Source organism: Dendrobium catenatum, unplaced genomic scaffold, assembly GCF_001605985.2.
Source record: "Dendrobium catenatum unplaced genomic scaffold, ASM160598v2 fragScaff_scaffold_621, whole genome shotgun sequence".
In the NCBI taxonomy this organism is placed as follows: domain Eukaryota; kingdom Viridiplantae; phylum Streptophyta; class Magnoliopsida; order Asparagales; family Orchidaceae; genus Dendrobium; species Dendrobium catenatum.
This window is the reverse complement of record NW_021319083.1, coordinates 14,647,991-14,665,999: the sequence shown is the minus strand read 5'-3', so window position 1 is coordinate 14,665,999 and position 18,009 is coordinate 14,647,991. Positions and strand designations below refer to the sequence as shown.

The window sequence follows — 18,009 nt, the reverse complement described above, 5'->3', positions numbered from 1 at the left end:
GGAGTATATATATATATATATATATATTATTTGGAATTTAAAATATTAATTTAGCACAAAAATACATAAATTTAGCACAAATATATGCATAATTTCTTAAAATAGAAAGACATTATTGCTAAATAATTTTTCATGTATTTAGGAAAATTGATGGCTATAAAATTGAGAAGTTTTTGGAAGTATATAAATTATCGATATTCATTTAGGAAAGTTGATGGCTATAATTATGATTGTGATATTTTACAGAGGATATAACTGAGAAAGATGAATCTAAATATTTTCTATTAATTTAGAAAAAAATGAAGGAGTTCTATGAAATTGTGATATTTTAGGAAGGATATAATTGTGAATAGGTCTAAATATTCTAAATTAATTTGGAAAATATTGATAGATTTCTATAAAATTGAGATTTTTAAAGAAGGATATAAGTATAACTGGTATTTCAATGCATTTTTTGAATGAAGATGAATGAAAAATGAAATTAAAGAAGAATGAAAATCCTTAGTCATCATCGCATTTGCATTCTCCCTTTGCTGAGATCTGATTATAGTTCCTTGGACACACATTGTTTATGATTTCCATTTATTTCTTCTATGAGTTTTTTAGAAGGGTTTATGTCAATGGCTGTCTATTTTCTTACAAAAACTTGCTTAATAGAATATATTTTAATTATTGAAATGGCCAAATTTTAAAAGGAGCTTAACCATTCATTAATTTAGTAAAAGGAGTGGAACTCGAAAAAAAATTCCGTATTCTTATTTTTTGTTGCGTTTTGGAATATTTGCGGCGGAAGAGAAGTATAAAGTTTAACATCTTAGCGTTGTACGAAGATCCATCACACAAATAGATAAAAGAGAGGGTGTAATATTCATAAGAGATACCAAGATTTTTACATGGAAAATACTAAGAAGGGGAAAAACTATGGGAGTTGGCTCAGTTTGAACTAATCCACTAGTATTTGGAGTTTATTACAAATGAGGCCATTCCTTAGCTCGATGTAGCAAATATACATCATATAAAGTGCATTATATAGTGTGAGTTGGAATAATCAATCTTGACATGCTCATTTGGTCGGCAAGACCATAGTTGGCATACGATGTTGGTCGGAGGAACCATAATCTGTGAATGATGATGATCAGAAAGATCGTAGTCAGGTGATGATGGTCGGAGAGATCATAGTTTGAAGCTGGTGGTCGGAGAGATCATAGTCGACGGGCGATGTAGCTCAGAAAGATCGTAGCCGGGTGGCAGCGGATGGGAGGACCGTAGTCGATGGGTGGCAAAGGTTGAAAAGATAGTAGTCGGCGACGGTGGTCGAAAGAAATGTAGTTGGCGAACTACGGAGATTGGAAGGACCGTGGTCGGGTGACGATTTCTGACCGTAGTCCACGGGCGATGGAGATTAAAAGGTAGTTGTCTGGTAATGGTGGTCGAAAAAACTGTTGTCGGGCGACGGAGGTTAGAAAGATTGTAGCCGACCGATAGTAGTTGGAAGGATCGTAGTCGGGCGACAGTAATTGGAAGGACTATAGTCGAGTGACGACTGTCGAGGAGACTGTATTTTAGAGATGGTGCTCGGAGAGACCATAATCAGTATGCAACAGAGGTTGCAAAGACCATAGTCGGTAGTGATGGTGTTTAGAGTAGATCATATTCAATGAGCGACAGTGGTCAGAGTGGATTGTAGTCCGGCGACTATCGATCGGTGGGGGAGAGTCCGGTGACAATTGGTGGCGGTCGTAAGTCCAACAACAATTGGTGCCTGGGCGAAAGTCCAATGAAGTTTGACGATGGTTAGTGGTTGGGCGTATATCTGGCATCAGTTGGTGGCCGGGCAAAAGTCAAGTGACAATCAGTGGCTAGGTGTAAGTCCAACAACAATTGGTGGTTGGGCGAAAGTTTGAGGAGTATCGATGGCTAGGGAGAGAGAAGATCAAAAGCATGTTGGGAGTTGTTTGAATGGAAGACTAATATCGATTCTCTTGATCATGAACCATTTATAAAGTATTCAAGTGCCTTAATGATGTTAGAATTATGCGATCTTGGACTCGTTGGATTCATCCCATCGAGCAGCTTGATTAAACTATAAACATGTCATATTTGGACATCATTTGGTCATCCAATTTATGATTTGAACCCTTCAAATCCACTTCAGGTCCTTGATTTAGAGCCAACTGGGCTCTGATTGAGTCTAATTTAATGTCGTAGGGTTCAACTTTTTGAGACGTCCAGTTTGACTATAAGTTTGCTGAAATAGGAGTTCAGATGGTACCAAATTTATTTTTAAAAATTTCCATCTCAAAATTGCCTTGAGATTCGTGCCAAATCAAGATAAATTCAGATGATATATGAGTAAAGAATATATTAAATGGTTATTGATGAGTTATATGGCATGAGATATATCTTTAAGTGATCACTTGCTTGATTATTTGTCTGGTCTCCTTTGAAAAGAGAAAGCCATAGACTAAGAAATCCAGCAACGTAACAAAGGTTGGATGATCACAGTCAAGCAATAGTAGTGGGAGGACTATAATCGAGAAATTTTGGTGGGAGACCGTAGCTGGGTGATAGAGAACAGAGTACCGTAACCAGAAGATGGAGGTTGAAAGGACCGTAACCAATCTACAAGGGTTTGAAGGACTAAAACGACAACGGTCGAAAGGACCATAGCTAGACGATAATGATCCAAAATATGATAATCGAGTAATAGTGTTTGAATGGCAATAGTCAGGTAAGACCTAATCAAATGACCATAATCGAGCGATGATAGACGAATGGTAACCAGAGGACCATAATTAGGAGATGGAGGGCAGAGAACCCTAATCGAGACTAACAGTTGTGGGAGAACCTTAATCATGATAAAAAAAATAAAATAAAAAAACAAAAAATAAAAAAAAATAAAGAAAATAAAAATAAAGTAATAAAAAAAGAACCTTAATCATGATATGAAGAGCAGAGAATCCTAATTGAGATTGACAGTAATGAAAGGTCCCCTGATCAAGTAATTGAGGTTAGAGAATCATAATTGGGCAATGGATAATGAAAGATTGTACTTAACTGATGATGGTTTGTAAGATTGTCATCAAGTGGCGGTAATCAGATGATCGTAATCTAATAACGATGGCCTGAGAACTGTAGTCGAGCAACATAGATTTGATGACTATATTCAGGTGATAGTGATCGAAGGGGAGTAGCTTAACAATGAAGCCTTTGTAAACGCCAAACTTTATCACCGATTCATGACTCCCCTTGACAAGCCAGGAAGCACTCTATCAGCCTAAAGGGACCTAACAAGGCTAACTCTATAGAGATGACTAAGCACCAATGTTTGTACAAATGTTATTGAATACAAAAAAGAGACATTATAACAAGAATGATAATACCACCTATGTTTATATGGATAAAATTATTGAGTAGGTTTGGGGACATCTTCAATTGCACCAAGGTCTATTGAGCCCACTTTAGTAATAAAGGGAGATGAAACCTTCACTAATTAAAGGTCATATTGGTAGACTTTGAAATCGATTATACTCTAAACTAAAAGGGTGATTGTTGTTCTTTTCTTATGTGCCCACCAGTAACATTTAAATTGAGAAGCCCACTATTAGTGCCAAATTGGGTTGAATTAAATTCATCTAGTTTTCCCAATTATTACTAACATAACAAGTCATTAATTATAAAATCAAATATAAACATCCATAGAAATAAAATAAACAAATAACTAAAACTTCATTTGGGACAACATTCATATTGCTTTCTAAAATAATTTTTTAGTTAAAAAAATTCAAATTCAAAAAATTTTTATATTAAAAAATAGTTTTAGAAAACAAAAGAAAAGCAGTCTTAAATGAAACATAAATTAAAGCTTTAGAGCATATGCCACATCCATGGACAACCTCACACTCATTAGGACAGTGCTCACAATACCTCAATTACTGAAATATAATCAAATAAAAATGACCACAAATAACCCCTGTCTATGAAAATGCTGACCTCCAAATTGAATTTGCAAAAAAATATCTGTGGGAAAAAAATAATCTTCACTTTGTTAGTTTGGCAAAATGCCCAATCCATAAATTAGACAAAAGTGCCCTACTGTAGACAAAATGGGTCCTAATAGGGGTGTCAATTTTTGACATGACTCGAATCCGACCCGAAAAAATCCGGATTAGGGTCACCTCGGACCCAAAACTGGTCAGGTTCAACAAATCAACCCGTTTTAAAAATCGAGTCGGGTTTGGGTTGACCCAACAACCTGAAATTGATCAAAAAATAACCCGAAATTGAAACGAAAACTCATATTTGACCTTAAAAATGGAGATTGACCCATTTTGACCCGATTTTCATCCAAAAATCGAAGATTGACCCGATTTTTGACCTGAAAATTAGTAATTTTAAGTCAACTTCGGATCATTCGTGTCGGGTCGATTGACCCGGACCCACATCGGGTCAGGTTCGGGTCCGAAATCCTGACCCGTTTTTAAAAACGGGTCAGGTTCAAATTACACCCGAATAGTGCTGGGACAATTCCGGATTCGACTCGAACCCAACCCGTTAACCCAAATTGACACCCCTAATCCTAACATCCTTAACACTGACTCAAAAATTGCTTAGAAAGTAATTTTGATCCCTTACATCTACTTTAAGATCAAAATGACTTAATATTAACCAATCAACTCTTATACTACACTTGTCATAAAACAAATTAATAAATTAATGAAAAGTTCATTCTACTTAGGCTTCGTTTAGGGCTTATTATTTTTTAAAACAACTTTCTAGTAAAAAAATTTAATTTTTTAACTAAAAATTTGCTTTAAAAAACAATAAGAAAATTGCCCCAAATAACACCATAATTTAGAAAGGGATATTCTCACTCAAATTTCCTCCATGTCTCAATAACCTATAACAATAACGAGGACTGCTCAATACTAAATATCAACGCTGCGTACAACACCAAGAATCATAGCTCTTAATAAGATACAACAATCAAATTCGTCATTACAGAATGTAAACTAATCAGTCAATAACAATCAAAATACCCTACTTAAAATATATTTATACAACTCCAAATATAAGCAATATGTTCAAATTGGACGGTGAACATAATAATTATTTTCGAAGGCTACAAAATGAATGGCGGTGTTTATTATTTTTGGCTGCATAACTTGTTCCTCACTGGAATCTGGTGCGAATTCTGTGGGCTATTAAGAGCTCAGCCAGGGAAAAACATGGGGAGATGATTGCAGCCGACCTGTTAGAACCTCGACGCCGGTCTCCGTCACCTGAGAAGACATTTATAAAATTTATATCAATGCAAAAGATATCTCAACTGTACAACAATATCCATGTCAGAATTCCGAGCCCTCAGCAAACAAGTCCAATTATTGCCGTCCAGAGATCAATCAGAATACACCAAGTCACCCCTGCTCGGTACTCGGCTCGGTACTGCTGACGTGACGCATTTTGATTGGTCTTCGGACGACGTTCGGCGTTCAGCATATAATCTAATAATCATCATCTTCATTAGACTTATCCCTACTATTAGGGGTTGGCATTTCTATCCTCCATACTTCTTTAAGTTTTATTTGATGTGTTAAATCTAGTCTTTCTAAATCATTTTGAACAACTTCTATGTAAAATTAGATCCATCATGTTTCTTTTTCAAATCCTTTCACACTAATGTTATCAACTCATCTAAATAGTATATATTTTTACCTTTTGTTGCATATTTCCAAACCCCCAAAGTCTATTTACAGTCATCTTATGCACTCAGTTTCAAAAATAGAACTACCAGATTACAAATGTTAATCAATAAAGAAGAAAAGTTTTTTTTTTTTATAATTGAAAGATAATTCGGAGAAAATTTAATCGCACATCATAAAGTAATAATTATGGATGCCTGCAAGAAAAAAGCTCAAAAGAAATAATGCTTAAGGATGAGTAGGTAAAACTAAGAGATGAGATGTTATTGACCTCCCAAGACATGAAATTTATAAGAGGCAAATAGTAAATTTTAAATTAAACCAAGATCGAATGTAATTGATTTAAATCTCCCAACTGTATTATGTGCAAAATTTATATATCTGAAATAATAGTTCAATTAAAATTTTGAAACAGTAATTCATTTAAAAATTGCGTACAGGACTACTATGTTAGCGACATTACATATAGAAATTGAGCTTCCTTTTATATCACTAAATTACTATCAGTTCTAACGTAGAAAGGTGGATATGAAATATTACAAATACAGAACAATAAAGCATACGGTAAATAACATAAAATTAGAATGGCTGCGGGTGAAAAGATAATTAAAAATGTAAAAAGCTAAATTTTATCAAATTATGGGCAAGTTAAATGAAACGCCAAGCCAAATGACCAACTTAAGAATTCCAATGAATCAATTTAAAAATCTTGACAAAAAATTATCTCATAGTGTTCCATCTTTTGCCCGTTGAATCCATATGATATCCGCTTCAAGAGAGTTATTTACCTTCTTCAAAAACCTAAATGATTTACTAGGATCGTGTGGCCTCTGTGGACATCATTTTGTTAGCAATGTTCTAATGATAGGTTTAGATGTCCATCATCTCTAACTTACGCAGACGAGGAATTTTAAAGATAATATACATCATTGGGATCTTAGGGTCAGAGAGAACATTAAGGTTTCGTTTGGGATGGTTTTCTTACTGCTTCTTAAAGAGGTTTTTTTGTATAAAAATTTTAATTTTTTACTAAAAAAGCAGCTTTAAGAAGTAATAAAAAAAGACGAAGCCTAAGACTATAAAAACGCTAAGGATCATTTCAAGAGTTTTATTTTAGAGAGGATCATGATGAGTAAAACCAAAGGCATCATGCATGCAAATGAACGCAGAGTCCGATGCCTCAACTGCTGAACCTTTGGGGCTATATATATACTCCAAATGCTTTTCTTAAATTTGAAGATTCTATGTCTTGTATTTCAGATAAAGTGTCAAACATGAGAAGACTAAGGAAACTTTCGATACCACTTTACTTTTTTTATAATTTATTATTTATAATTTGACATGAAATAAAATATGCTTGTTATATTAAAAAATATTTTATATTTATTTATTTATGAGTTGATGGCAATGGCCGATAGTGGTGGTAGCAGTGTTCAGTGGTGGTGATAGTGACAACAACCAGTGGTAGAGGCCAATGGTAGCAATAGTCATTGGTGATAGGTGTTTTTGAAAACATTTGAATTTTATTTTTAGTGTTTTTAAAAATCTTGACTTGTATTTAAAAGAATAAAAATAGTTAAAGAAAACACAATAAATAAATGTTTTTTTTTAGATAAAACAAAAATAAAAAAGATCCCAAACAAGTCCTAAATTTATTAGTGTTCCTGAGAGAGCTTGGCTAGGAGCTCGATTCAAAAAGGAAAAGTCTTGCATACCTATTTACTTATTATAAGTTTAGAATAATACAAAAATGATGAATATGATGCAAAACAATCAAACAATTAATAAATACTTAAATTAATTAGAAGATTTGAATTCTTAGTGTGATTTGAAAGAAGAAATATAGATAGTAATATTAAATGATCTTTATCCTAAATTAAGACTAAAGTACTTGATGTAATACAATGAAGATGAAACAAGAATTGCTTGTACAAAATTAATAAATTGTGAACTTGGCGTAGTTAAGCATGAACGAGTGCGTTTTCAAGATATATCTTTAGAAAATTCCACGGAAGAACTAAGTAATGATAATTGATTACAATTAAGCAATAGGAGACTTGCAAAAATTACATCAACAAATAAATAAGTAGAGCAAATGGCACGTTAACAAAATCCATCGTTAACAATTTAGATAATTCACCTTGGGATCCCTCACTCACACTCTTGAAATAATAGGCTTAGCGGAGGAAGGTTGCAAGCAAGCTTAGGGATGCCACTAGAAGACACGTGACGCCGAGGGTACTAGTCGTCGGGGAAGGAATCGGAGTTGGAGGAACGGGTACGCGTCCGGTGATCTCCCAATCTTCAAGAGAAATTTGTTCATTGATGACTTCCGCTAAATGGGGAAGGATACGATCCACGTACTCCTTGACGGTGCCTTCGGCTACAAAGCCATGATCAAAGAAGGGTGACCGGATGACGTCAATCTTCCCTTGAGAGTTGAGAATAAGTCTGTGGTCAACTTCCGGATCTGTCATTCATGATCATGAGCGGCGGGGCTTTTTGTGTAGTTGGGGAAGTAGTGGTGGAGGAGCCGCTACCTTGGAGAGGTGGCCAAGAGGGGGCGGTGGGGGTTCGGGTGAGTTGGGGAAGAGAAGGAAAGGGAGGGAGAATTCTAAAATCTGAAATTAATTCAGATTTTGGAACAATGAGATGGGGATTAATTTTGAAATTCAAAATTAGGCCAATAATGGAGGGGCCGGCGGTTAGGAGGATATTAGAGAGGATTTAGTGGGAGCAATTAATGAAATAGGAGAGAGGGGGGAAGGGAATAGGTGGCCGGCCATGTAGAGAGTGGGGGAGAGGGATTTCGTTTAAGTAAGTGGGCCCCAAGGATTAAATCAAAATCTGAAATTTAAGTCAAATTTGATTTAAACAGAGAGATTTCCTAATTTAAATTTAGACAATAGGATAGTATTTGATCTCAATTATTTAATTGAATTCCCAATAGGAAACTTTCCTAGATGACTAAGACTTATTTTAGGAAAGTGGGTAATTGAATATTTGAAATTTGAATTTCAAATGTGAGGGCTTGGGGAGGTGGGCCGGTGGGTTGAGCAAGGGGAAAAGGTGGCCGGTGGGTGGAGGACGGGAGGTCGGCGGCTAGGTGGTTGGCCGGCGGGTAGGGCATCCAAGGAGGCGAGCATTATGAGGTGGGGCTCGATTTTTGGGAAGGAGAGAAAAAGTGGATTTGGTTAGGGAGGGGCAGGCGGGTGATAGGTGAGGAGAGGAAGTTTATGTTAGGGGAAGAAGAAAAGATCGGGGCCGCGAACCTTGGAATCCTCTGACGGTTGACAGGTCTTGCTATCACCCTTATCGACTTTCTCCTCTCATGAACTCACTTAGAGATCAAAACAAAGAACATAAAATTTCATTCAATAATTCATCATCCAATACAAAGCTAAGAGACCTTAATATATTGGCCTCAATGAAAGAAAAGCAGAAAGACACAAATGCCCTCGGGGCTACAATGGCAACTCACTACCCATAGGGGCAAACTAGGGAAATAGAAACAGAAAATAAATAAAATACAAAATATATCAAAAGTACAGACTATGGATCGTAGCCGTCGATCTACGACTCCGACGACGGTACACATGTCGAAATCTTGGACTGATGTCCTCATCAGTACTTTGTTACGCCGGCCCATCCTGGGCCGGCTGGACCGGTCCACCCTGGACCGGTCATTGCCTACAGGAGGCGGAAGGCAGAGGGGGGGCGGAAACAAGTGGGTGGGCCCACTTGGTGTTAATTCAAGTTAGGAGGGAAAATATTTGAATGAGGGGCTGTTTAGGTATTTTGTATTAATCCTTTGTCTTTAATTAGGTGTTTTGGAGGGATTTGGAATCATCTTGAGTTTGAATTATTTTGAGATCTAGGTTTTGGTGTCTTGGGCTCTTGGCTTTGCCGGAGATCTTTGGGAGAGTTTTTCCTTCCTCTCGAATTGAAGGAAAGTTGTATCTTGCAAGTGCTTTTCATCCGTTATCGAAATAAAAGCGTTTGTATTATTTTTTCCTACGTTTTCCAACGTTTCTTCTCTGTTTTTGGCTGTTTTCCTGCTGTGGACAGCAGTTCAACCTAGATCTACTTGGGTTTTGGTATGAAACACGTGGAAATCCAAGTGTTTCCTATCATACTTCTCTTTGAACAAAAGACTATTGATGAAGCTTGTCAGTTGTCATAAAGAAGTGGAGAGGCAACTAGAAGCAATACCGACCAGTTCCTCGCCACAAGGATAGGAACGTCTAGTTCTATAATGTCAATTGTTGTATATCCTCAATTCCACAAACTACAGAGCTTATCTACTATTTGTGTGAAGTAAAAGATCTTATAGTTTTTTGATGTCCTCATAAAATTATGATTTGTCGAATAATCTGATAAAAATTTTAGATTATAATGATGAAAGCATTGACAACAAATTTGAGGACAATAAGCTCATCATTTATGATCATTGAAAAGTGGCATAAACAATAAATTAATATCTTGTATGGTCTATAATATATTCAAATGGATGAATCTTAATTTGAAACAAAATCTTAAACTAAAACTAAAAACTTAAAAGAACTAGCAGAATTGTATTCTAAATCTTTTATTAAATTAGCCTCATCTTCACGATTTAGCAATCATATAGCATGTAATTGATACATTCCCAAGCATTCATTCTATTGTTTTGTAGCATTGTTATGTTGAATATTTACATTAAATATACATAGATTTCAATAAATTTTATCATCTATAATGAAGGATATATGATTCTCACACAAGCTCATTATAGTATTTGAAAATTTTCAAAAATGCTATGACTTGGTTTATTTTTTACATATGATCAGCATACCATACAGTTAGGAATCATGATGGGTAGGTCTACTATGGAAGCAATACATTTGATGAGGTTTGATTGAGAAGTGTAGAGAGCATATGATAAAATTCCAAGAGAAGTGCTCGAGAGAGTTATAGAAAAGACAGGAATTAATAATGAGTATATTCAAGCCATTAAGGATATGCATATAGGAGCTCTTTATTGTGTTCGAACATAAGGTTATTTAACCAGGTATTTTTCTTATTTCAGTTGGATTATATGAACAATCAAGTTTTAAGCTCATATCTCGTTGCTTTAGTCATGGATATTCTTACTAGACATTTGCAAGAGGATGTACCCTAGGATCAAAACATCTTGGATTGTGCTTGGCAAGCTTTGGGTGTGCTAGCTTATTTGGGTTCTTTGGTCTTTTGGGCTGTTGTTGCTCTCGGGTTTGGGTTGTGTTCATTGGAAACTACTTGGTTCTAGCTCATAAATGCTTGAGCTGATATTTAGCTCATTAATATGAAAAGGTATTCCTCTTGTTAGCTCATTAAGTGGAGTTGGATCTTTGCATTTTCCCCTTTTTTGTGTCCCCTCGGCTTCTTCCTGGTGCTGTTTCTTGTGGCTGGTTCCTTCTCCCTTGCTGGGTGCGGGTTCCGATCCCCTGTGCTGCCCCTTCGGTTTCTCCCCAGACTGCTGGTCCCGTGGCTGCTGGTCCCGGTTCTCTGTGTTGTCTTTTTGGGTGTTGTTATGGAATAAATTCTGGCCTTTTTTTGTGGCTCTTTAGGTGTTGTTTTTTGGACAGCCCCTTGGCCTTCCATTTCCCCTTTAATCTGATTTAAATGAAGGTGGTTATGGTGGATGTTTGGCTGCCCCCATTTCCAGCTATATATATATATATATATATATATGAGAGGTTTTGTAATGAAAAGGAGGATGATATAATCAGATTTTTGGAAGCCAAAACCTAAGGGTTCTCGTGGAAAAAACTTGCGAGCTTGTTCCATCCCTTCTTCTTCTAGGAAAGCTTGCGAGCTTGTCCTCCTCCTTCGTCTCGGCTTCTTATCTCTTTCTCCTCTCCGTAAGATCGACGCCACTTGTATCCTTCTTCTCAATCAAGGAAAAGCAGTTTTAGGAGTTATCTTATAAATTCGTAAGTGTTTGTTTTTTATGTCATAAATTTGTAAGGGTTGTCTTCATCCTATAAAGTCATATTGTGTTTAAAAGTTATATTTTGCCTAATTTTTAGTATTTTGAGTATTTTCTGAATTTCCTAGGAAGTCATTCTTTTGCTTGCAAAAGTTGGGGTCTCCCTTTATTTTTGCTTGCATCATTAAAAGAGAAACATAACATATTTAGTTAAGTGTTCCAAACATCAGGAAGCTCAGGTGGACGAGTGGATTTGCACTTAAGAGACAAAATGCGATACAAATATATACATGATAAGGTTGGATTAGCTTTAGTGGCAGAAAAGATTTGAGAGAGTCGCCTTAAATGGTTTGGTCAAATAAAATATCGGATTTCTGATGACCCGATTAGGAGAGTAAATGTATTAGATCCAACCTATGTTAAGAAAGGTAGAGATAGACCAAAAAAGATTTGGCTAGAAAATATTATAAATGATATTTTTTGTTAAATTTAAATAAGAATTTGACTATTAATAAGACAAAATGAAGAAAAAGTATTCATGCAGCCGACCCCATGTAGTGGGATCAAGGCTTGATGTTGATGTTGATGTTGTATTAGTCACAACTAGAGCCTAGCTATTCTAACAAAATATTCCAAAATCATATTGGGGAGTGCATAACATTACAACTACTCACATCTTAAATAGGTTGCCTTCCAAAATTTTGGAGTTCAAATACTAATGGAAGTACTCACTTAGTTTGATCCCAATTTGAACACCAAAAACAAACTTACACCAATGATTTTTGGATGTACCACCTTTGTTCATATTCATAGTAAAAATAAAAGGAAACTTAATCACATATCATTTAAGTTTATATTTGTGGATTACTTATAAACCCAAAAGCAAATAAGAGCTACACTCTACCTACTAAAACTTTTTTTTTTGGTTGATGCCACTTTTAAAGAAGAGAGATATTTCTTTGCATAACATTATCAACAAGAGAAAAATTCTACTATGAAAGATAAGGATAGAAACCTCTTCTTACTAGATCTATGATGCAATATATTTAGTGGTGTTCCAGGTGGAGTTCGGTTATCACTACTCTATTTGGTGATAGGAAATGTAAAGAATGCATTAGGAGTGATTTAAGGGCTTGTGGACTAAGGGAGGTGAAAGGATTGAGTACTTTTGAAAAGCTTAGGAGTAAGGATATGGCGTTTTAATAGAGGTTATGTGATTAGTGAATGGAAGTTAAAAAGGTTAAACATGGACCGCTTTTGGGTGATTTAAGTATCATGTGAATAGCTTGGTGTAAGGTTGAATGGATAGGCCCAGATCAATAAGTAGAAAGGGAAGGAGATAATACAATACAACAACAACAACATCAAGTCTTTATCTCACTACGTGGAGTGGGCTACATGAATTCTTTATCTCCATCGTGACCTGTTAAGAGTCAAATTATCATCTAAATCTAATAAAGAAAAATCATTTCTAATATTTTCTAATCAAGTCTTTTTAGGTCTACCTCTACCTTTCTTAACATGGGACAAATCTAATACATATAATACTCTCCTAACAAGGTCATCAGAAAGCCGCCGTTTTACATGACCAAAGCGTCTAAGGCAACTCTCTCTGATCTTATTAATCATTGGTGCTACTCCAATCTTTCACGGATATGCTCGTTTTGTATCTTGTCTCTAAGAGTAAATCTACTCACCCACCTGAGTATCCTCATCTCAGCAATACTTAACTTAATATTACGCTTCTCTTTTAATGGCCAATATTTTGCTCCATAAAACATTGCAGGTCTCACCACCATCATATAAAATTTTCCCATAAGTTTGAGTGGTACTTTTCTATAACACAATAAACCCGAAGCATTCCTCAACTTTAACCATCCAACTTGAATTCTACTAATAATATCCCCATCTATTTCACCATCACTCTAAACAATAGACCCACGATATCTAAAACGAGGACACTTATTAATGACTTGATCGCTCAAAGTCACAAACCCCCACTAGATCTATTACTATTAAAATTACACTCCATGTATTCAGTTTTATATCTACTCAAACGAAAACCTTTAGACTCTCAGGTTGACCTCCATAATTCAAGATAATAAAATAAGAGAATTTAAATATATGTAAAAAAATTGCAAAATAGAATCTCTCAGACGTTGTCACCAAACAATCCATCAATGAAAAGAAAAACTTCACAAAATTTTGATTTCAGTTCAAGAAAACATCCTTCAATTACAAATTTCTCCATATAAATATACATTACAACTCTTAAGAATTCAAAATGTCACTTGGAAAAGGAAAGAGTGGTTGGCCAAATAAATATGTGCATAAAAACCTAAAAATCAAGTAGGCGGCTGATCTCTTAATTATAACTCCATTGAAAATTGAAACATCACTTATATTCTCTAACAACCTCTTGAACGGTCGACCAAGTAAGCTTGAGTTGTCATTATCATAATGTAGCAAGATGAGGTGGTAATAACTTGACTTTGACTTGGAATTAAATTCAGCTCATGTAAAGCTTATCATTTCAACATTCTTAAATCACAATTTAAAATATAAATAACAAAATATAATAAAAATTCATGAAAACAAAGTGCCACTTATCCTAATCGTGCTTGTGATTGGCTTAGGCTTGTAATTGCCCTGTCCTACATCAATCTACCTTCCTCACCCATAGCTTTCCAACTTCTCATAGCATCATCCCCACGCCTCCTCCGCAAGAAGAAGTTGAACCGCTTCCTCACATTGCTTATAATTCACACTTGAAAGCATAAACATGTATTCAAATAGGCTCTCTCTTATTCAAAAACCAATGCAGCCCAAAAATCTTCTCTAAATTTTTAAATAAAGTAATTATAGTTTTTGGGCCTCACCCAAATGAATCTTGAAGATGAAAATAATGATCTTAACTTATCCAATGACATTCCAAAAAAAACAAGAGAATGCACCAAACGCCATTGTGTTCTCCATCTAGCTTCGTGTCATTTGACAAATTCTCATCATCTTACAAAGAATTTCTTTTGAACTAAAACACCACTTCAATGCCTAAAATATTATGTTAGATATTATCCAATGGAATAAAACACCATAGACATATAGAGAATCAAACTTGAGGAATTTGTAGGTATGATCTTGTCAACTCCACTGTGGACATGTGGAGCTTCAAATATAAACTTTAGGACTTACAACCGTACCAATACCCTTTTTATCACCAACCACGTAACCCTTCCACCTCCATTCTAAGAGGATGCAAATCAAGTTACTGCTTTCATCATAAACATCCTATAGACTCTAAAAAAATAAATAAAAGGAGTAACTGTTGCTGGGATTTGGTAGATAGAGATATCATTCAACACATGGGTTACGGGTGTTGATGTAGAGAGATGCAGTAGGGTTTAGATTTAGGAGACAAGTAGGGTTTAGAGTTAGGAGACAAGAGGGGGAAATGGTGTTCAAAAGGGAAAGATATGAGTGAAGGAGCAACAGCTCGCAGGGATCATCAACAATGAGGGTTTCACGAGTTATGATTTGCTAGAAAAAAAGTTGTAATGACGATAAGGCAAAATAATATTGCGATTGTTTTAAGGTCAGGGTAAAGGGTTGCATGAGAGGGTTAGTTGGCATATGGAGTTAACATGGGAGAAGTGCAATGACAAATGGAAGAGTCAATGAAGGGAGCTAGAAAGTGCCTTATATAGGAGTAGTTGGAATGTCGACTATTTTTCCTTAATTGAAGTTGTCAAAAGCCTAAAGACATTGTGCCCTAAATACCTCTTAAAGGGACAATTTTTTAGAGCATCAGCCATCAATTTTACCAAGTCACAAGATATTCAAACCAATAAGAGAGTAAAAATGGCAAAATAACTAAGATTGGCCCATAAAACAACCTACGGTGGATTCTTCTCTCTTAAACAAAAAAAATACAAATGCTTCATTTATGTCATCAGAATCATGTGAGAGGACAACAGGATTCTCTAAATCTCACAAAGGAAAAACAATAATACTTTTCAAGATTTTATTCCTCAACAAACCATTCAAAAATAGAAATGAAGAAATAGCACTTGACGAAAAACACCATCAAATGATAGCATTGTAATCCTACAATCCTCATTGATACATGTTTTAAGAATACATGATTTCCAAAATTTCTAGGAGCATAAAAAGTCACTAATCAATCCACAAACAACTCAAATGCACTGGTGAAAACCCTAGACATCCCTAGAAGGATGTAGTCCATAAAATCTTGTAAATACCATCGATAGCAATATAAAACAAAAACCTAGAAGTAAACATAACCAAAAAAATAGATTTGCTGACACCCAAATAGGTCAAAGAATGAAACAATGTGCACCCCTTTTGCTTGAATTTAAGATTGATCGATTCAACCAAAAAAGTGGAATCAATAATCTTTATTGCAAAGGGAATAAGAAGGGGATGAATCATGAATTTTTTGGTAAAAATTTTGCGCCAAAGAAGTGATACATCGATGGAGAATAGCATGGGAGGGAAATTTGCAAGAGGTCTTTTGAGTTGTGAAAAAGATGTTTCAAAAGCTGTGAGATGGGGGAGGGTAGGGATGGGTGAGAGGAAAAAAATTAGAAATTCACAACCCTTTGGCCATGTAACTTAATTTTGCTAGGCGTTATTACCAAAACTTTGGCAGAGATTAAGCCAACCACTCAAATAGTCAAGCTTTATGAGAATATAATTTCAGAAAATTTTGAACATGAAACTGCATCGCCTGTATAATATGAACACAACCGATCATTAAAAGAACTTGTAGGTATTTTATGGCATCTTATGATCCCAGGTCACGGAAAAATTAATGAATACATCTCAGGAAATACACAAACACTTCAGACGATATAGAACAACACTGTCCAGACAATAATGAGATGCATTGAATAAGATAAATTGAATAAGACCTTATTCATCTATTGATGGTGGCTTCAGATGAGATCAAAACACAAAAAAAACGTATCAAAAAATTTCATATGCATACACAAGTCAAGAGATGAGTCAGATGACTATGCACGACAAACAACATACTGTCATACTATCATTATTAACTGCCTTTTAGCCAGCACGGGTCTGAACACGTGAAGCAAGTTACAATCAATTAAAAGGTTCTGGTTATTATTTGGCACATACTAAGTTAACGAACGGAAGGCAAAATATTAAGGTGAAATGCAATCCAATCAAAATGAAAATGTCATTGATTGCAAGAAAAATTAGAACAAATATTTTTAAGTTCAGGCAAACAGTTAAGACTAAGTGATGCACAAAACAAGAAAACAGTAGGCATTGAATAAGAAATGCACCTTTAGATGAAGCTCATATAGAAATGAAACTTATCATGATAGTCACTCACCAAAAGTGTGTGCTCAAATTGAGCACTTCTTTTCCCATCTGAAGTGACTGCAGTCCATCCATCAGGCCACAATCGATCACGCCAAATTCCTATTAAAGATAAAAATTTTGAACTATGATGCAGACATAACACCTGAATATAAATTATTTGATCATTTAACTGAGTATACTCACCAGCATTAATCATGGGTTCAATTGTGAATATCTGCCCCTTTTTCATTAAACCAACTGCTTTGTTTTCTATAATAGGTCAAGGACAGCTTCCAACAAAGACAAAAGACATTATACAAGATAACAGCGTTTTAACATACATTCCACATGCTCATATACAATAACAATGTAAGTGACTAATTATACTCCAATTTAGATCAGGTCTATCTTCGACATGTACTGTGGGGAGTGTTTTGATGAATTCTTACCCTGTACTTTGTGACGAGCAATTCTGATTAATCTAAGACCAAATTAAAGCTTATTGAAAGAAAGAATGAATGAATGGACAAAGCTGATTTGCACGACATACAGACTACACTACCATTTATCATACATAAAATAAGAAAAACAATTGAAGCTACTAATCAAGGAATAAAGTTTGGGATTCAAAACTTTACATCAAGTGTGATGGATATCTGGCATACTTCTTAAGTGTTTCAGGTGCAGTCAATATTCAACACATTTTTCACTCATAACTTAGTTGAATCAAAACATGAAACGCACATACATACATACATATATATAAGTATATGAAGTCATTGATAATGTAAGAAAATAATTGAAGTTGTCTTTTAACTATTTAAAACTTAGCCGTTAAAAAATTGTAATGAATGGTAACAAACGCAAAGGATGAGTGGCCCACTTCATCTAAATGCATATTAGCCTCTCTCTCTCTCTCAATAACAATAGTAGTAGTAATAATAATAATAATAACAAGAATAATGATATGGTAGTAGTAGTAAAATAATAATAATAAATTAAGATAAATGA

General features: G+C 35.1%; 1 protein-coding gene across 3 annotated transcripts in view; it reads right to left on the bottom strand.

The window, feature by feature from the left end:
* Positions 1 to 4,903: 4,903 nt before the first annotated feature.
* The window catches only part of LOC110093856 (methionine aminopeptidase 1A), a 49,002-nt gene continuing 35,896 nt past the window's right edge, over positions 4,904 to 18,009 (bottom strand). For all 3 annotated transcript variants that reach the window (XM_020818879.2, XM_020818876.2, XM_020818878.2), the window contains exons 15-17: positions 17,203 to 17,268; positions 17,030 to 17,118; positions 4,904 to 5,282 (exon numbers count right to left, since the gene is read on the bottom strand). In XM_020818879.2, coding sequence (XP_020674538.1) covers positions 5,205 to 5,282; positions 17,030 to 17,118; positions 17,203 to 17,268 — 233 coding nt within the window. In that variant the 3' untranslated portion in view covers positions 4,904 to 5,204. The remainder of the gene's footprint in view (positions 5,283 to 17,029; positions 17,119 to 17,202; positions 17,269 to 18,009) is intronic.